This window comes from Neurospora tetrasperma (assembly GCF_000213175.1).
Source record: "Neurospora tetrasperma FGSC 2508 unplaced genomic scaffold NEUTE1scaffold_2, whole genome shotgun sequence".
In the NCBI taxonomy this organism is placed as follows: domain Eukaryota; kingdom Fungi; phylum Ascomycota; class Sordariomycetes; order Sordariales; family Sordariaceae; genus Neurospora; species Neurospora tetrasperma.
The window spans coordinates 276,740-296,108 of NW_009799100.1; the positions used below are offsets into that span (position 1 = coordinate 276,740).

The 19,369-nt window shown below is 50.2% G+C and overlaps 7 protein-coding genes across 7 annotated transcripts; 5 read left to right on the top strand and 2 right to left on the bottom strand.

Moving 5' to 3' along the window:
- Positions 1-860: 860 nt before the first annotated feature.
- On the top strand, positions 861-1,822 carry NEUTE1DRAFT_98859 (uncharacterized protein; the record flags this gene model as incomplete). The annotated part of the gene is made up of 2 exons (XM_009850648.1): positions 861-1,224; positions 1,275-1,822. The coding sequence occupies 2 exons, from the start codon at positions 861-863 to the stop codon at positions 1,820-1,822; spliced, it is 912 nt and encodes a 303-aa protein (XP_009848950.1).
- Positions 1,823-2,440: 618 nt separating this feature from the next.
- On the top strand, positions 2,441-2,945 carry NEUTE1DRAFT_135706 (uncharacterized protein; the record flags this gene model as incomplete). The annotated part of the gene is made up of 2 exons (XM_009850649.1): positions 2,441-2,485; positions 2,535-2,945. 2 exons carry the CDS (start codon positions 2,441-2,443, stop codon positions 2,943-2,945), a joined length of 456 nt encoding a protein of 151 aa, XP_009848951.1.
- A 344-nt stretch (positions 2,946-3,289) lies between these two features.
- NEUTE1DRAFT_39530 (uncharacterized protein) lies at positions 3,290-4,006 on the bottom strand (the record flags this gene model as incomplete). Its single annotated transcript, XM_009850498.1, has 1 exon — positions 3,290-4,006. The coding sequence occupies one exon, from the start codon at positions 4,004-4,006 to the stop codon at positions 3,290-3,292; it is 717 nt and encodes a 238-aa protein (XP_009848800.1).
- Positions 4,007-5,547: 1,541 nt separating this feature from the next.
- Positions 5,548-5,895, bottom strand: NEUTE1DRAFT_135708 (uncharacterized protein; the record flags this gene model as incomplete). The annotated part of the gene is made up of 1 exon (XM_009850650.1): positions 5,548-5,895. The coding sequence occupies one exon, from the start codon at positions 5,893-5,895 to the stop codon at positions 5,548-5,550; it is 348 nt and encodes a 115-aa protein (XP_009848952.1).
- A 2,719-nt stretch (positions 5,896-8,614) lies between these two features.
- Positions 8,615-10,747, top strand: NEUTE1DRAFT_108214 (uncharacterized protein; the record flags this gene model as incomplete). Its single annotated transcript, XM_009850651.1, has 5 exons — positions 8,615-8,747; positions 8,814-9,334; positions 9,425-9,544; positions 9,605-9,830; positions 9,921-10,747. 5 exons carry the CDS (start codon positions 8,615-8,617, stop codon positions 10,745-10,747), a joined length of 1,827 nt encoding a protein of 608 aa, XP_009848953.1.
- An 800-nt stretch (positions 10,748-11,547) lies between these two features.
- NEUTE1DRAFT_98862 (uncharacterized protein) lies at positions 11,548-13,531 on the top strand (the record flags this gene model as incomplete). The annotated part of the gene is made up of 6 exons (XM_009850652.1): positions 11,548-11,569; positions 12,315-12,419; positions 12,508-13,058; positions 13,114-13,233; positions 13,294-13,374; positions 13,430-13,531. The coding sequence occupies 6 exons, from the start codon at positions 11,548-11,550 to the stop codon at positions 13,529-13,531; spliced, it is 981 nt and encodes a 326-aa protein (XP_009848954.1).
- Positions 13,532-16,249: 2,718 nt separating this feature from the next.
- Positions 16,250-19,357, top strand: NEUTE1DRAFT_135711 (uncharacterized protein; the record flags this gene model as incomplete). The annotated part of the gene is made up of 5 exons (XM_009850653.1): positions 16,250-16,361; positions 16,432-16,958; positions 17,032-17,151; positions 17,216-17,296; positions 18,182-19,357. 5 exons carry the CDS (start codon positions 16,250-16,252, stop codon positions 19,355-19,357), a joined length of 2,016 nt encoding a protein of 671 aa, XP_009848955.1.
- Between the last annotated feature and the right edge of the window lie 12 nt (positions 19,358-19,369).

Consider the following 19,369-nt stretch of genomic DNA (forward strand, 5'->3'; position numbering starts at 1 on the left):
AACCCGGGCTGTCGATTATAAGGTCGATTGGATGCTCGACTATCATCTTGATGAGAACGAGCGATTCCACACCCTCAAGGTAATTCTTCAGGGACTACTAGACCTTGTTGGTTCTACCTCACCTGCCACTTCCACTGCTCCCCAGTCATCCTGGGGTGAAGATCCCGCCAAAACCCAGATCGTAGTGGACAAATCGGGCTGGGAGGAGGACCACAAGCCTTGGTAGAAACAATGATGAATGACCAGACTGGAGATATGGAAATCACGGTTTTTGTCACAGTTACGGGTCTCTTGAGGTAGAGATAGTCATATCAATCCACCGTCCCGCTACCGTTTGCTTCGTAGGGAACACTTGTCGCCAGTCCTGATACAGTGCCATTTGTGTGTGCATTAAATGGTGCCTTTACCTACAGGCAAGTATATGTAGCTGGAGAGCAATTAGGTAACACGCTTCTAGAGCTGCCATTCATCCTACACCTTGCTGGTTACTCCCACTCGCACATCACCCATGCACCAATGCACCGTTCTCAAGGTTCAGGCGGCGTTTTCTCTTCTCCATCTTAGTTTCTGAACTATACAACCAACTATAGTCCCTTCACTACTAGGCATAGCCTTATGAATTCCTTGGTGACATGTTCCTATAATTATCCTACCCTTTTCCTTCATGACCCATCTCATCAGACTTTGCTTTGCATTACTCACCATCATCAAGCCCCAAGGACTCCTTCGGAAACTATCAACCGACACAATTCTCGAGCCAGGATGTCTCCAGTATCTGCGACCACTCCAACGGCCATTGCCAGCAATTCCCAACCGAGAATGGTGTCAGCAGATGCAATGACCTCGGCTCCATCAGCACCATGCCGTCCTCCAACATGGTGACCGTCGTACAACCGGCGCCGTCTACGGCCTCCACAGTCTCCACCACCACCATCTTCGTCTACAGCCAGGAACCGCCATCACAAGACAGCACCTCAGATGCAACAAAACCATTAATCCCTGAGCCTTACAACTCTATCTTCGCCTTCATGGCCGTAATTGCAGCCATCATCTACTTCATTGGATACACCATCACATATTGCAAAAAGAAGTTCATGAAATGGCTCCGGCGTAAAAAGATCCGGGAACAACAACTCGCCAAGAAGCGGGAAGAAAAGGAAGAGAAACGGGAGAAAAGAGAGGCCAAGCTCGAAACGCGGACCTACCAACTCCACCAAATGCAGAGTGCTGCGGATTTGTCAAAGGTCAGCACGCTCATGTGGAGGAGAGCAAAGGGATCAGGGAAAGCGTCGAGAAGGTTGTCACAAGTGTCCAAGTACTACCAGAGGCTATAATGAATTCTATGGCGGAAGTTATTAAGGGGGCGGTGAAAGAGGGATACGAGAATGGCGCCAAAGATGCGATGAAGGGCATGGGGGAAATCATCACGAAGGCAGTCATGGAAGGCACTAAGAATGGGTATAAGGAGGGATTTAAGGACGCGACGAAGGGAATGGTGGAGGTGATTACAAAGGCAGTGACGAAGGGAACTAGCGAGGGCATCAAGGATGCGATGAAGGAGGTAAATCAGACGGCGAGCGACGGCGTAGAAAAGGTTGTAACCGCGGTCCAGGGGATAGAGGAGATGATGAAGGTCGGCCTCGAAGAGATGGATCTGAGGGCCCGGTCAATCGAGTATCGAGTAGATTGGATGCTCGATTACCATTTCGATGAGAACGAGAGGTTCGGTATCCTCAAGGCAATTCTCCTTGGATTGCTGAGGAAGGATGACCCTCCCTGTGATCCCCATGCATTTTGGGGTGGAGATCCAGTCGAGAATTAGATTAAGATAAACGAATCGGACTGGGAAAACGACAGAAAGCCATGGTAGGAACTTTGATAGAAGAATTCCGACTTCAATTTCAAAAAAAAGCAAATAATACCACAAAGTTTTCACAGTAGGCCCTAGTCAAATCGAAGTGTCTGGTGCATGCTATGTGTATCATCGGTAGAGGTACAGGGATATCATCATTACCTCTATACTATTACTACCGCCTTTTGTCACTTAAGGACCTAGCGGCACGCATTTCTTCTCTCAACTCTCAAGGTTTCTTCTTGTTTGCGCTTCACCCTTCACTCCTACCCACCCCCACGTCACGGCAGCTATTCACCAACATGCCGCTATGAAGGAGACTCCTCTTTTGAACCTTGAGTTCCGATTCTCTCAGAACACTTCACTGATGTACGACCCACTATACCAACCCTTCACTGCGTAGAGGTAGAATATTTTTTCTATAGATATAAATATTGAATTATTACCCCCAGTTACCCATCCCACCAATCTTCCTCTCCATTACTCACTACCGGTCGACTCATCACACCGAAAGTCTACACCAAAGGAAACACAACCCTCAAACACGGAACTTCCCTTCTCTTCACGATGAGCCAGACAAGTAACACAATGGCAGCTGCCACTACAACCGCCAGCCACATCACCCAAACTGTGGTAGACAAAGCAGTTACAACCATCTCGACCGTGATCACTTCATCATTAGTCAAGATCATCAGCCATCAAGCAAAAGCAAGCACTACCGCTTCCCACCCATGGGTTCCTCGACTGTGTTCCCAAAGCTGTAGGTGAGAAGAAGAAGAATAAGAGGAAGTATCGGCGTTACGCAGCGCTGGGTCCTTGCTTCCAGAGCAAGAATAACGCACCTGCCTGGGGAAGTGCAAGCACGACGGAGCTCGAGAATCTTTTGGACGCTGATGGTTCGGTGGAGGGAAAGGACGATGACGACTACGAGGCGGACGAGGAGGAATCTGTGTACAGCGAGGATGACTCTATGTCTACTGTTTCCACCTGCTCAACTCCTGAGTATTCTGGGGAGTGGAAGCAACCGGAGAAGCAGATTTTAGTGGAGGTGGGAGACTGGAACTGGAAGCCCGTTAATATTAACGATTGGTGATAGAGGATAAAATGAACGGACTGGAATTACATCCACACGAAAACAAGACATATCACCGTTTTATGTGACAGTGTTCTGCCAATAAATCGAAGTGTCTAGTGTACACTGTGTCTTCTACCTATTGCTATTGTATCCTCACCACTGCCTTTGCTGTACTTCCTATCCCCATGCTAAATCCACCTATCCTCCACTAGATGAGGAATCTTCCCATTGAGCGCCATTGCCCAGTCTTCCGTACCGTCTCAAATGCAGCAAGATCGTGTTCTACGCTCCAAAACTCGAATGTGTTGTTCTTTCCGGCCATTGCATGCTCCTTTCGTTCAATGCAGTTGGCTCTGACCATCTCATTGCGCATGGTCTCCGGGCCTGCTTGGTCTAAGACCAGCTCCAGGCGGTAAAGGAGGTCTCACCTCCACTCCCAATTTCCTGAGTAACACATCCAACTGCCTCAACTGTACCATCACCATATCCCCCATCCTCAACTGTAGAACCGCACTTCTGTCCGTTGTCAACACTAGACGTCTCTGGCAGCCAAGTATCTCTCTGCATTGATCAAGTAACTCCCTGTGCACGCTTCCAGTTTCCTTGTATTGGTTAAGTGTCTCCTTCTCGTGGGCCAAGCCCGCGTTGCTCTTTTGGTCAGCCCTCTCTTTCCTCGAGCCCAGAATCTCCTTTTGCATGGCAACGATCTCCTTGTATTGGGGAAGGGTCTCCTTCTCCTGAGACAGCTTGTCCTTGTCGTGGGCAAGTTTCTCCTTTGAATGAGCAAGAATCTCCTGGTTTTGGAAGAGAAGGTCCTTGTTCAAGACAAGGACCTTTTCGACTAGAGTTCCGTATAGAGTAGTATACTCATCAATCTTGTCTGTCGTCAACTTGGCAATCTGATGCTCTTGTAGTTGCTCCTTTTGCAGTGCGATGATCTCCCGCAAGTGGAAGGTGACGTCCCAGCCGATCAGAATCAAGATGCCGCACACGGCGGAGAGCTTGGGTTCTGGAAAGAACCACATTACGACGCAAAGGAGGGCGAATGAAACTCCGTAGATGGCAGTCATGACTGTCATGGGGGGGTTGTCGTCCATTGCAAGGTCTGTGACAGAATGCAGGGGAAGTTGATGGTTGCTTGGTCTCTGAAGATCAGGATGTGTTTCTGAATGAGATACGGACGAGGGTCGATGTCGGAGTAGAGTGATGGAGATGAAATGGACTGACTGATAAGAATGAATCTGAGCAAAGACGGCTGGTTGGAGGTATATAAGGTATCCGGCCATGTAGAGATTACCATATGAGCTGCACTCAAAGAGAGACTGGAATGCTCGAATGGACAGGTAGGAAAAGGTAGTGTTGAGGACATTCTAGTAGTTCAATATCAAGAAACAACAAAGGTGCCTTGATCTTCAATGTTCGCCTTCCCCTCTTCACAATGAATTCATTCATGGGTTCATTGCAAGCTTATCACCTCTGGTTGTGCTCAATCACGCCGGTTACCTCTGTACACGTCATCGATATTGCATTCATTCAGTTCGTTTGATTCACGGCAAGGGCGTCTGTTCGGGTAGAGGCCTAACGGAGAAAGGGCGACTTGATAAGGGAAGGAAGCACGGACAAAGCTGGATGGATCCTTCGTTGGCACAAGTCAAGAAGGTTCGTTGCAGTACGGGAAACTTCCTGAAGACGGTAGATGGGTCACTTCCATGAAATCTACATGTATCTCGTTTGTTTCACAATTGAATGTGATATGATGGAAATCATGAACCATTTCACCCAGTGCCCTTCCTGGCCCTTTCTCTACAACCTCTTTGATCGTGCAGGTGATCATCACATCCAGCTTCGACGGCGCAAAACTGTAAGGAAGTGTTTCCTTCTGGCTACTGAATTCCGCCTCGCTTTAGTCCATCAGATTGAGCTTCAAGTGTTTGAGAAAGAATACCTCTAGCAAGTTACGTCGGATGGACTGGCCATTTCCACTTACTACCTACCTCTACTCATCCAGACTGAGTGGAGGCACATCGTCCAGCTAGAGAGGTACTGAGGCCAATGTGGTGCAGGATTCTGTCTGGACTAGCATATTCACGGAAACATTGGGATTAATTATATTAGGGTATTGTCACAGCACTAACTACCTCTAAATGGTTAAGCCGAAGTGTCTAGTGCGGACCAAACCGTGTGCATGGTTGTTCATTTACGGCATTGGAAGAGACTCCTATTTCCTCCGTCCACCAAGTCCTTCATCTGTCACTTTGTCTCTTCTCTCACTGACTTGCAACCACCACCCTCTTTTCGTTCTCTTCCATGTCTTGTCTGCTACAGAAGAAGGAACAAATAAGACTTTTGTGCAGCTATACGAGGGAAAATGAGGAAGGAATGACTTACAGGCAAAAGAAGCGTGAGTTCGTTGTAGCGCCTTCCATTGAAATTGGTAGAATTTCTTTGATCAGTTGGGCCCCAATCTTTATACGCCTCCGGCTCTGGCGTTCTTCACCTGATCACCACTGCATCGTGGACTCATCGCGTGTGCACCCCCTCGATAGAGAGCCATCCCAACGCCGTAGTGTACTGTACTGCTCGAGCTCTGTTCCTGTCCTTCCCTTTGAACGCCCGGTGCTTAGGCACCTTGTGTTCGTGGCGTGCGTCTCTCCGGTATCATATGGCTACACCAGTGACACTGCTCAAGCGCCTTCGTCATCCGTCTTTGCAGCTCCAGATCGCCCGTGTAAACTTTCTGCATAAGGGTGATTGTGCGCAAATTGATGTCCATGAGCTTATTCAAAAGCCGTATATGCTCTTCGTGATATTTGTGAGTGTTGTCGTTATGCGTAATGAGAGTCCACCCTATAAGCCCGATAGTGATCCAAATGGCAAGCCCGACGGTAATTAGGGTGCTGTCATAGACTAAAAACGTGATGGGGATGGTGGTTTCGGAGGAAGCCATGTTCAAGGGGATGGTCGACATCTGGAAGTTGTACGATGGCATTTCGGATGATGTTGATTGAGTGGCACAGATCAGATAACAGGAGGTACGGGAGGTTAGGTGAATGATATAGCTGTGGTCATGTCAAACCTACCTCTAGGGTGCCCCTGAGGATGAGTAGAGTGGAAGAAACCGAGATGTTTCTGGAAGATTGTGTCGGGAACGACCGTTATCCGGGGAATCACAGACTGAAAAGGACCAAAGTATGAAGAGGAACTATAACCAAGGCAAGACAGACACGCAAAAGAAAACGGCAGGAAGAAAGGGAAAAAAAAAAAAGAAATGTGTGCGGTCCGGAATTCGAACCCGGGATCTTTCGCGGTTCCCAAGGCAACATACGTCTATGCTGCCCCCCGGTCCCACCCATCGGTGCCGTTTTCGATTCCGTAAGGTTGCCAACCTTTAGGAAGCGAACGCGCTGACCACTGTGCCAACCGCACATTGGTTGTTTGTTGGTTGTTGTTGTTGGAAAGTAGGCACAAAGACCTAATACATATACCTGGAGGGAGGGAGTCTAGACACGGGTAGCTGCCTTGGGTCAAGGTAGAGGCAGACGGGAGCACAAGATGACGTGTTGGGGTCAGCGGGGGGAGTACGGGGTGCCTTCATGTTGGCTGTTTCGTAGAATGTTGGAAGGAGCAAGGGAACAGGATGGAGGTAGGGCATACTCTTTTCATGTTCCCCCACCCAACGCACAATTCTTTTTCTTTTTTTTTCTTTTCATCTTCTCCCTTCCTCCAAACAATCCAATCTGCAACAGCGCGTCGAACTCAACAAGTGATCAACAATTAACTCATTGCCACTTCTTACTCACTCTACACCTACCTACCTACCAACATCTTTTGTCACCTTTCATCGCGTCTCTTTCTTTAATTCTGTACAGCTCACCTTCCTCCAAACAAATGTCTTTTCCAGAGGTCACAATGAGCAATCCAGCACATCTGATTGGTGCCGCCAACATCTACAGCTTTTCCTGAAAATCGATCAAAGGTACCTAAGGTAAGCTCATGTTTCACAACTACCAATCTTGTCCCGTTTCAACCCCTTCATCCAACCTGATAGCATCTCCTTCTCACTCTTTTTGCATGATATGACGCCCTGTTCCTCTCTACTTGCATTCATCATTCTTTCCACTCCTGGAATTAATATTGACGGCCGTCATACTTAGCGCGAGGAGCCTTACTGAGCAGTCTTACCAACATCAGTCACGGTCACCGGCCATATCGGCAACGGCATTGTGGTCAACATCAACCACCAGAGCAGTGGTAACAATAGCGCGAACATCAGTAGAAACAGCCATCCCATCAGTGACTACCACAACCAGTTGGTGCCAAGGTAAGCTTCCATGATCCATGAGAACAACACGGCAATATGGGGGAATCCCAAAGCTGCGAGTAGTTTCTCACCGTTAACAGACAGAGTTGCTAGAGGCAGAGTCGCCAACCACCACACCACCAACGGCCGGATCACCAACGGCCGGATCAGCATGACTACCTCTATCTGAGAAGACCGGACCTATCGCGGCTTCCACGCCTGTCCTGGCTTACGCAACTCTCTACTCGGTCCCCGTGACCCCCCCGCCGGAGACCGTGGTGGCGTCCAACCCTGGACGTCACCACCAGCCCACTAGCAGAGTTGCTAGTGGTAGACTCGGCAGCCACCAGTCCAGCAACGGCCGTGTTACCAATGGTCATATTAACAAAAGTACCTCACATCGGCCTACGGCAGACAGGCTCGATGCGAGCGGTTTCCATGAGCATGAGGACGATGGTGATGACATGGAGTTCAAAGAGGAGGACGAGTATGGAATGGACCTGACTCAATGATCGTGGGAAATGGGTTTGTGTGATTGTGATGGATTAGGGTGAGCATGAGAACTAAGGAAAGGGGGTGGGCAAAGCGAGACGGGACTGGTCATTGGTGACTTGATGATGCGAAGCAAACCGGCAAGGGATAGAGAGGATTGAAGACACTTGATATTCACAAAGGAAAATCATGTACGCATCGGAAGCTTTCCAGAAACAACTGTCGCGACCAATGGGTGTTCTGTAGACTGGAACTCTGATCTGTTTTGTATCAGCAGGCGCGCGAAGCGACAGGTTTCGTTCGTCGCCGACCGGCGAAATCAACACCCCACTAAATCCCCGTTGTCCGTGTCCCCATCTCTTTCCCCTCAAACACGCCTTTTCCTTCTCGATTTGCATTTCCTCCGACCACAAAGACAAGTGCACGTAGTCTATTCGCCCAAGTGGCCGATCGTCATCCAGCCAATACCCTGTTGATCAGACGTTTTGCCTCTAGCCCGACTTCGGTTTGATCTTCCCGAGAAGACCGCCAGAGGTAAGACCCCTCCCACTCTTTCTCACGACTATATCCATCCTCTTCATCATCCCATCCATTGTTTCTATCCGGCTCAAAAGGTTCGCAAATTGCATTTCGCTTCGAGTATATGCTGCCGCGTCCCTATATACATCCATGCCTTAAGTTGTTGGACAATACGCGCTTCATTACCCCAATCATCCAAGTTGAGGGAGATGGGAGGCAACTACTGACCTTTCCATCACGTCCAGAACATTAGCCTTCTCCATTCTCGGCCAGTCGCGACAGAGACTTCAATCCAATCAGAAAGACAGGTCGCGCAGTGTTGAAGGACAACAAAGCGTTCGCTCGAGAAGTTCCAGAAATCGAGAGGACGACAAGCATGGCGGGGAGCCATCCTGTAGCAGAAAATCCACCTGCTGTACAGGTAGCTAGCCCTTTTGGGTTCGTCAGAGCCCTTGAATGGGCTGCAGCGGAAAGGTTGCCCCAAATGGCGACATATTGGGAAATCATTCGTGAGTTTTTACTTTTTCGGAAACAAGAAACGCGACATAAGACTGACGGTAACCGTGACGACATAGTCTATATACAAGAGAACTTGGCTATGGCGAACGGAGCCGTGCGACCTCTGGAAGCATTGAAGAATTGGGGCGACGACTTCGACCCTTTCGCGCGTAGAGCCTACAGCTGGCTTTTGGTTCATCACGAAAGCAACTCGTCGGAGTCCGCCATTGCTGGGATCAGCCATACAAGGCCACGACTTCGGCAACAGATCATGGACAGCCTGGCATCCCACGAGAGGATCAATCGGAACACCAATGTGAAGGGTGCTGTCGACCAAACATTCCCGGACTCGATCAAATCCGAGGTGGACTTTTGGTCTCAAGAGGCTATAACAAAGAGTATCAACAACAGGACACCAGCGGCCTCGGCAATCGCGGATATTCCACAAACGAGACAACAGCAAGCCGTGTATATACGAGAAATGTTTGATGCTCTGAAGAACACCCAGGACATCATTGAGAAAGCGAGCAACCACAAGGTAGGTACCGTCAAGTCAACCAGTGGAAGGGTGTTCCAGGATATTGCGTGGGTGCTATACGTAAGTGGAAATCAACATTCCTCCTCCATCCTTATGGCCGGATTCGTCACCAAATGAAGACTAATCCATTTGGGGTTTCCCCCCTTCTAGAGAGAGGCCCGAAACCTTCAACAGGGCAAGCCGGGTGTGAAGCCTTGGTGCACCTCATTCAAGTACAAGCAGTACCCTACCATGCGGGCTCGCTGGAATGACATGGTGGAATTCTTTCAAGTAAGTTCTGGAGAGACTCGCATACGTAGATGCCGCAACTAACGCTTCATCGAAACACAGACTTCAAAAGCAGCAGTGGCCAACCTGATCGTCGCCCACAGCGAGAAGCGTTTTGCCGGTAACCCGACCAAAGAGAAACAACGCAAGACTGTCAACGACAAGGGCAACAAGAAGAAAGCGACCAAGATGAAGGACAATGAGGAGAAGGCGGCCAGACTCGACAAAGTCGTCAAGGATGCCAAGGGTAAAGCCGCTGCTGCGAAGAGTGCTCCAGATCAGGGCACAAGTACTGCTGGCGCTTCTGCTCCTGCCCCAAACGACTCGTCCGCGGCCGCCAAGCCTGATAATTAGGAGAATCCGGACGGCAGCTTCGTAGATGAAGAGTGGGACGCCGAAGCCAGTGAGGATCTGGGCGGCGATGGCGAGGCGGAAGAGACAGACTACGAAGCTGAAGAGTTTGATGACAGCGCGAGAGAGCGTGAAGACAACGATCACGAGTCTGACGACGAAGCAACGCATCTCCTGCAGAATGCCCAACAGGATGTGGATCGCTACGATGATATTCCAGAAGACCAGGACAGCGACGATTTGAAATTTCAGTTCGGCCGCGCAATGGGCGACTCTGCTGCTTCAACGGTTCCCTTGGCAGGAACTTCGCAACCGCATGCTCCGGCCTACCCACCATTACCCGGCTCGATCAGCCATCGGCGACAGGTCCGAGCTATATTCCCCGACGAAGGACACCCTCCAAGCATCATGCCTTCCAATGATCACGAGTCATACCACCCTTGTTATTCTGGCGGTTTGGTGAGCCCAAATGTTCAGGGTCAGTGCATCGATGATGCCAGGAGCAATGACCTCGGCTCGTCACCGCTATCCGGTCAACCCATGGATTATCTGGAACACACACTGCACCGGTACATTAGCCCGAGTTCTCCCGAGCTCACTAGTGGGATTGGCTTCATGGGCCAGGCGCAGCCGCAAGAGGGAAGAGGAAGCGATACCGCAGTCGGTACTTCTCGCATCGCCCATATGCCGCTCAACACCGGCACTAGTGGTGTCGGTGGAGGAGCACAGAACAACAGTGATCCGCAGGATAGTACCAACTCTTCTCGTTCTCGGGCTAGGAGGAACAGACACAGCTCCGAAGACGGCAGCAAGACTCGAGCTGAGGCTCCTCCCAGGAGGCGTCCCCGTATTTAGGTTCTGGGAGGCATCTCTGAAGGGCGCAGACGACATGTTGAGAATTTGACATGACAGAGGCATCGTATAACCCTACACTCTTGGCTAAGCCAGAGAAGGAGCCAAGTGGTTATTCGTATCTGGCATGTTTGCCGTGAAAATTCTTGCCAGAATCACCAATTTCATCATGACGTTCGAGTTGACTTCTTGGAGAGGTCAAGGTGGCAAGCCGAAGAGTCCAGCGCATGTTCGGCGACCTTTGCAAGAGGTCGACAAGACGAAGAATCGTAATGTGAGAGGGGGAGAGGTGCTCTATGCCGTACCCCCCCCCCCCCATCTCTCTCTCGATACCAGCGAGCTGCCACAAGGATGTGGGCCACTAACGACTATGGGACAAGCCATGGAGTTCAGAAAAAGCTGAATGGATGACGCTTTAGAGGTGAATAGAGATAGAGGTTTAGAGATAGTCACATATTATGATTGCCTGTTATGCTCTTCGCGGAAAATATGATACAGTCACTGTTCTTTGTTGTTTTCCCTGCGTTATGCGTGGCGTTGGGCGGAGGGATAAGGAGTGTCGAAACAAAGCAGGCATACGGCGTCGGGGAAGGAGAAGAAACAATGCGATTGTCCCCATCTCGATACTCTGCCGTGGTAATGCTTGAATCTCGCTCTAAAAGAGTCACTTCATCTGTTCGGTGCTCATCACAGATTGCCCTTTCACAGGAGGCAATACCAAAGTCATCTGCAATCATGGGATTCTTATTGATGCTTGTGTCTTTGTTCCTCTGTCCTCATCAAGCAAGCATCGCTGCGCCAGTATGGCCGGAGAGTGGTCAAAAGGTTTAAAGCTCAGCGCTTCCATCCTGGCTGAGATGGAACTTGAACCTGAATAGCACCTGCCAGGTTTGGGCCTTCCTCCCGCTTCACCTTTTATAGTTGTAAACTTCACCTTTTATAGTTGTAAAGGTTTCTAACCTGGAGCTGCTATGCCAAACGGCCGGCGGGCGGTTTTGGGAGTATAAAAACCCCTTTTGGTTTTGGTCAGTGCTGCGAAGTTTTCCTCTTTTTTTTGTTTCGAACAGCGATCGCACAAACTTGACCAGCAAAAGTCAAACGTGAATTTTCACCGCGAACGGTTTCAACCGCCAACAGCAAGGAACCCAATCTACCTCACTCAACCCAACAACTTATCTTTGCTCAGCTTACCACCGCCGCGCAAACCCTCGCGCTGCACTCGACAACTCCTGCTCCTGCTAATCTACTGACGGCCCCGCGCTCTCTTCTCCGTACCAGCCAGCAACCGCCGATTTCGACAACAGCGTCACGACACTTCATTGCCGCCAACTGAACTTGTCCTCCCGAGCACCTACCAACAGGCAGAAGATCAAATCATACCACGATCGCGCATTTTGCCTATCCCTTGCCGCCTTGTGTCGCCGACAGTCGACAATCTCTTCTCGACAACTCACTGTTCTTGACAGCTCGCAGCATCTTCGACCACTCCCCATCGTCCGCAACTATTCCCTCCATTTCTAATCCCCTTGAAGATCTGACCAAGTGTCGGTATACATTCACGTCAGCAAAGTGAACAACTACAACACCGACCACCAGCTGATCAGCTTCGTTCCTCGCATGGAACAAGCTGCGGCCCAGCGCAACCCCCATCTCGGCGAGTATTGGGAGATTATCCGTAAGTTATTCCTCTTATCATCCCTGCAAGTTCAAACAACGATGCTCCCATGGAGATTTCGCTTGCTAACTCCCTTCAAACCGTGCAGTCTCCATCCAAGAGAATCTGCGCCAACCCGCCAGTGCCGAGTTCGCCGGAGTTGAAGTCATCAAGAGCCTTGAAGAGATCAAGAGGATGAAGAGGTGGAACGACCAGCACGACCACTTCTCGCGTTGTGCATACGAGTATTTGAGGTTCGCTTACAACCTCGGCGCGTCGGAGCAGGCGATCAAACGGATTGCACACACCAAGCCCAATATCGGTGTTGAGGCACTGGCGGGTATGAACGCTCATGAACTTTCTCTCTACCGCAGGATCACCAAAGGAGAACAGGGAGAGGATCAGACCTACGAGGGCCGCATGCGCTCGGAGGCTGAGTTCTGGGTGCACGATAAGATGGTGTGCGATTACACCAGGAAGCGTGTTCCCCAGAGCGCCAGGCTTGACATCCCCATCTTCCCAGAGGATGAGGCCGGGTATGTCAGAGAGATGGTCGAGGCCATGTCGGACATGGTTGGTGACAAAGATGGTAGTGCATCACAGATCGACACGGTGAGAAAGATGAAGGTTGTTATGGAGCATGTTGCATGGCAGTACTTCGTAAGTGATTACACCCTCTAACGTTACAGTGGTGTCTGATTAACACGAAGTGTAGCGGGAATCGAGACATGCCCAGAATGGTGACGCCAAGGTGCAACCATGGTGCACAGGCTTCTATCTCCGCGAGTACGACTCCTGGCAGGAGAGGTGGGACGACATGGTTGCCCTGATGACGGTTAGTTAACATCCAAGTACAATGATTCGATAGAGTGACCACTGCTGACTGCTGCAACAGAAATCAAAGGCTGCGGTAGACGACCTAATTATCACGATCTACCCCAAGCGATTTTCCAGTGACCCCTACTACGAATTGCAGGCAAGTTGTCTTTGGATTTTGTGTTACTGAGTGCAGTTACTAACGATCTTCATAGCGCAAGAACATCAACGAGCGCAACAACAAGAAAAGAGCCCAAGATGCCAGGGACATCGCGGCGCTTGCTGCACAGGCCTCTGGACCGGGAGCTCCAAACTAACAGCAGTGTCATGCAACCAACGGCGATAGACCATCGTCTGGTAGAGTACACTGGTTGGCGGGAGGGGCGGGTGGCCGATGAGGAGTTGGTTCGGTAAAGGAACCAGTTTGAAACTTGGGGATGGATTGAGCGAACTTTGCACAGAATCGCTATTAGCCTATATTGGGAGGTCCACCGCGAATAGAAAAGTTCGTTATATCAGTATCAGCTCGCCGATGGGGGTTAATGTGAGACAAGGTTCGGAGTTTGCTCAGTGATCGAGAGGAGTGAGATGGTGCTTGCATGAATGTTTGCGATTGAGTGACTGACATCAGCGGATGTTTGTATACAAGACTCTCATCGATAGACTCATTATGATTACGTTTCCTGCTCTAATGCTACCAATATAAGGATCACGTATTACTTGACCAACTTTCGAAACAAATCTCTCAGGTATAAAAGGCCCGTATATCTGGGTTCCTAACCTCTCATTCGGCTTGCTGTTTGCACGCTTGCCGTATATAGAACACATATGCCTCATCCAACGGTGTCGTTATGTCCTGCTTGAAGTCTCGTTCTTTCCCAACCTCCCATTAGTATCAAGGAAGTCATTATAGATGACACCTACCTAAGTAAAATCTTCTAACCTTACTCCCAAGGCAGAAACACAGTGACACAGCCTCCAACACAAGTTGGCAGAAGTTCATTCTTTACTCCGGGCTTGGCCCCAGCGGAATTCAAAGCACTTCCGGTCTGGTAAGATACATCTGTCGGCGGCCCGGCGCTTACCGAAGCAAGACCTCTTTAGTCATAGGTTTAGGCGGATGCCCATCGAGACGCTGAGAGATATTCCGTGCTACTCGGAGGATGAGTGCCATTTTGTTAGGGTGATGGTAGAGGCGATCGCTGATATGGATGGCGAGGAGTCAGGATGGCAATGTTCATCAGATTGATGCTGTGAAGAAGGCATCGAAGGGTGCACGTCGTTCAGCACCTCGCCTGGAATCTGATGGTGAGTTACGTCTCTTTGGTCGAGGACTGCACGATAACTTGTAGCTTCCTAACGAGACTCATAGCAAGAGGCTAAGCTCGCCCAGGCGGGTATATGTAGACCAGGCATTGCACCATTCTGTCAGGTACTTCCTTTTATCTAAGGCAGTACGAGTCCTTTTGGGCCCGTTGGGACGACATGGTTGCATTGTTTAGAGGTAGGGTAGGTTCATGCCCGCGTACTTCCATAAAACGCTAGTTTTGTATACTGAATCGTCGAACAGATCTCGAAGGCCACCGTTGCCAACCTCCTGATTGCACCCTGTCACCCTGTTTCAAGCGTTTTGCTTTGCGATCCTCGATCGTAGCTCTAGGCAAGTCAACCGCCTCTTTTGAACGTACTTTCTTCAGGCCGCTAACAGTTTCCCAGAGGAAGGAGAAGAACGCGGACAATAACGCGACTAAGGCCCACAATATTAGAGACGGGCGGGTGGCTCTTCAAGCTCAGGTCTCTAGATCTGGGGCTGCTAACCAGTAGTAGGGTGGCCGTCTTCACGTACCACGCTCGTGGTAAGAAGACTAACTAACTCTATTGACGACGACCATGCCTCTTTCATTCAAGACACCTTTCGAAAGGAAGTGGGAGACATGACTCAGACGAGGAAGATGACGATGGGAACTGTGTTTCCGTGGTCATCCAGATATGCTAGGGCTGGGATACCCAAATTTATAATGTAATCGAAACTGGCAGTTGGTTCTTTAGGCGACCTGGCGGTGTTGTAGTATGGATTTTATCAGGTTCCATGAAAAGAGGTAAAAGAGGGGATTTACAGCGCGTTGCTTTTGTTTTATCACCTGAAAAGTGCAGCGACTGCAGGCGTGGGTTAAATCGGTTCAGCACAACAGCCCAGCCCTGAGCGGGGTGCATAACGCACTTGCCCGGCAGGCGATGCTGCAGGTGCTCGAAATCAGGGCCCTTCCTTTTCTCCACTCCCAGGGGCACTTGGCGCTTCCTCTCGAAAGCTCTCCCGCTTCTTCTCCCAATTCAACCTTCATTCTTTGGTCGAGAACCTCGAAGCAAAGGACTCTTGGACCGCACGCCAGCGAGAAGATTTTCTGATAGCCAACAACAGCCAACAAGCTTCCCGCTTCCGCCTTCTTGACATCGACACCTCTCACCGTACTCTGGTCCGTACCTACTTGCGAGAGTCGTTGATCAAAAATCCGCACTTTGCGGTTGCGCTCACCTCAGCCTCATCTGCGGCCCCGTGACCGGCTTTGGGAGGCCAGACGCCTCCTAATCAGTACCGCGCGCCCTCATACGTACCTGTAAGTTATGAATAGATTACAATATTTAGGAACAAACATCGATACCAACAGCCGGGGAAGCGAAAAACAAGTGGCTTCCATGGCTTCGGCTGCTTCGCCCGCTTCTGGCCCTCGTTTCAATTCAGCCTTCCTTGAAGTTTACACCTCACAGCGATATCAGAGACCTTGCTGTTGTACATCACGCAGCAAGCAAGTGCTCTTTCATTCATGTACACAATGTCAATTATCATCCAATGTATCGCGTCACTTCATCTCTTCCTCGCCATTCCTGCCCTGAACTTTCTATACCTTCACGTACTATGACGCGGCGTCCTTGTATACATCTCTCCGCGATGGTTATCTGCTCTTTCATGCCATGCAACGATGACCCACTAACAGAGTCCAATTTAGTATATCACAAATCGTCCTAGGCCATCCGCCATGGCCGACTACAACACAATCAACACACAGGCCGTTTTCGGCCTCGTAGACTTTCTCAAGTCCGCCGCCGAGCGTGAGGATCCGAGACTCAAGACGTATTGGGACATCATCAGTAAGTTGCCTTTCCGTCCACTTTGCACATTTGGCGAAGATTGCTACGGAATGGTTTAACAATGATCTAGTCGATATACAGGATGATGTCTTTCGCCCAAACACGAAGACAATTCGGCCCTTCCAAGAATTTAAGATCCCGCACGAGTTCCAAGAGTTCGGCAGAAATGCCTACGACTGGCTGGTTTTCCACGTCAGATGTCGCACCACGGAAACTGCCCTAGGGGCGATCGGACACACCAGGCCCGGCTTGAAGCAGGCCCTAATGGTTGGTCTAGCAGGACACGAGAAGAGCGACAATAGGAGGACTAGAAGGGAGAACCCCCCAAACAACCAAGTCCTTCCTGGCCATTCCAAATCTATGGCTGAATTCTATGCCACCGAGGGCGCCTTTAAGTCGCTTCACCACCAGACGCCCGAAGCGGGAACAATCAATGATATTCCGCAGACTCGCAAAGAACAGATCCCATTTGTCCCTCAAATGGCAGAGGCATTGGAGGATGTCACCGACTATGTGGATAACGAGGACAGCTATCAGGTCCAGACGGTCAAGCGGACATCAAGGGCGGTGTTTGAGCACATAGCATGGAGGTTGCTGGTAAGCTCTACCATAATTCCATTGTTCGTTAATTGGCATTCATGGGACCCATCTGACCACAAAAGACGTTCAGAACACGGGAATCTTGATGCAGGAGGGTGAACCCGCCGTTCTTCCATGGTCAACCAGTTTCTACAGACGGGACTATCCCACCTTCCGAGCCCGATGGAACGATATGGTCCTGTTTCTACGCGTAAGCCAGAAAATATGATACAGTCCTTGTGGTGTACAGGCGTTGCTAACAAGACGAGAATCAGAAATCAAAAGCCGCAGTAGCCAACCTGCTCATTTCTCCGTATTGGAACAGGTTTGCCGGTGATCCTGACAAGGAACTCAAGGTACGTGGTCTTCTCTGGCCCGCTGCATTTCGCTGTACCGGACTGACCGTTTCGAAGACCAAAAAGATTAAGGCATTTACTCCGCGGGCACCCGGGTCGTCTTACACGGGCACCCAACCTTATTGGGGCACCCTCGCGGGTTAGGGTTAAGTAAACAAATTGATTTTTTCAACCATTCAATACAGCCAAATAGTAATCGTACAGGCGCATTTCCGGACAGACCGTGCCAAGCCTATTCAACTAGTGGAACCCCATTTACTCATCTGTACACACCCCCCCCCCCCCCCGCGGCGCTCCCCCTAACCCCCACTGGGTTAGATTTGGTAATTTTGAACATACCTCGCAACTTTCTATAATTATAAACACTAGGACAGGCTAAATTGGACCGCACACACGTAAATTGAATCGCCTCTATCACTAAAACTATTTACTAACTTTCTTGTATAAAACTGGATATTATTGCCATTCCTGCCCGTGAATGTAAAATCATGGAATTTACCGTGTAAAGGATATTTTACCTCAAAATTACATGCCAAGGATTGAAATATGGGTGCCCGTATAAGGTTGGGTGCCCGTGTAAGACGACCCGGGTGCCCGCGGAGTAAACGCCAAGATTAATAAGAAAGGCAACGGAAAGAAAAATGAAATGCTGCGAGGATTGGGAGCCGGAGGCACCCAAGCTGCTGCTGCAGGTCGTGATGAGAACGCAAGTGAACACGACAACAGCTCATCGAGCGTCGATTCAAATTTCCCAAAAGCCACAAGAACGCCTCTATCTCAAACTCCGCGAGACCAGGCAGATCTGGTCAACGTCGGCGCCATATGCCCGCAATGTCGACATACTCTACTCATGCCGGAATCCCTGTCGCAACGAACGCTACTTAGGTGGTAGCAGACAGCAGCAAGGTGATCGAAGCCGAAGGTGTCAAAAGCCTCGAGCATGAGTTGCTTGACGTGGAAGGGAACAAAGCCAAGCCCCAAAATACATCGCGCCAGGCAGAGAGCACGCCTCGGCAAAGTTCAATCCTTCGTCGAAGAGAACGGAGACAAAGGCGTTTGGCCGGGGCATGGAGAAGTCGACCTGCGAGACAGAGGGCACCGCAAGAAAATGATGCAGCTGAAGCGTATATTCCTCAGCCAGAGCCCAGCCCCCGGCAAGTGATCGTTCCTCCACAAGCCCAGCGAACCCACAACCCCGAGGTCTCCTACTTGACATCGCAACAAGAGCGCCACACCGAAATGGAAGGCGGAATAAGAAATGCGGCGTGTTCGGAAGCGGAGGAGTGGGATCATGATGAAAGCATCTTTGCGCCTAACCAAATGGGGGTTATTTGGAACAGCCAGCAGCAGGTGCCTGACGTCAATGTCAATGTTGATAACGCCAGTCTCAACGGGGGCATTTCCGGAGACGACCGTATGGGAGACAACGATTGGGGACAAGGGGCCCTCAGTCTGAGCCATCTGGTCGACCCATTCAACTGGAATAAGGACTTGGCGACTCAAGCCTTTATCAGCCCAATGGCGTTGTACCCGGTTGAAAACGGTGAATTCGCGGACGATTTGGTGGACAATGCCCACGAGACCTTGGGCAACAACATGCCTATCAACCCGGCCCTGTCAGACAGCAATGCGTCTAGCTCAAACGTTGCTAGTCTTGACCCAGTTCCCGGCGAAACCGCGAACCATAGCGACAAGACCAACAACAGTGATGGCGCGTACGCGTACGATATGAATATTTTTCCGGAGGATCTAGACAGTCGTATCGAGGATGGTATTCTTCAGGCCCCCGACTCAGGAGATCAACTCGAGATGTTTGACATGGACGCTTTCATCATGGGCCCTCATCAACCCAGGGGCATGTTAGGTGAAGACGACCCCAGTTTCACAGCGGCCGGTTCTGTTGACTATCAACACGAGGTTGAAGATCTCAACGACGAGTTATCTGGAGACAGGTTCATCGGCTATCCTGTCGCTGGAACCAGTGATTCCAAGCGCAAGAGGGATGAGACCGACGAAGAAGGTAGCATGAGCGAGTGCTCGCCATCCAAGCGGTTGCGCTAACTCGCAACATAG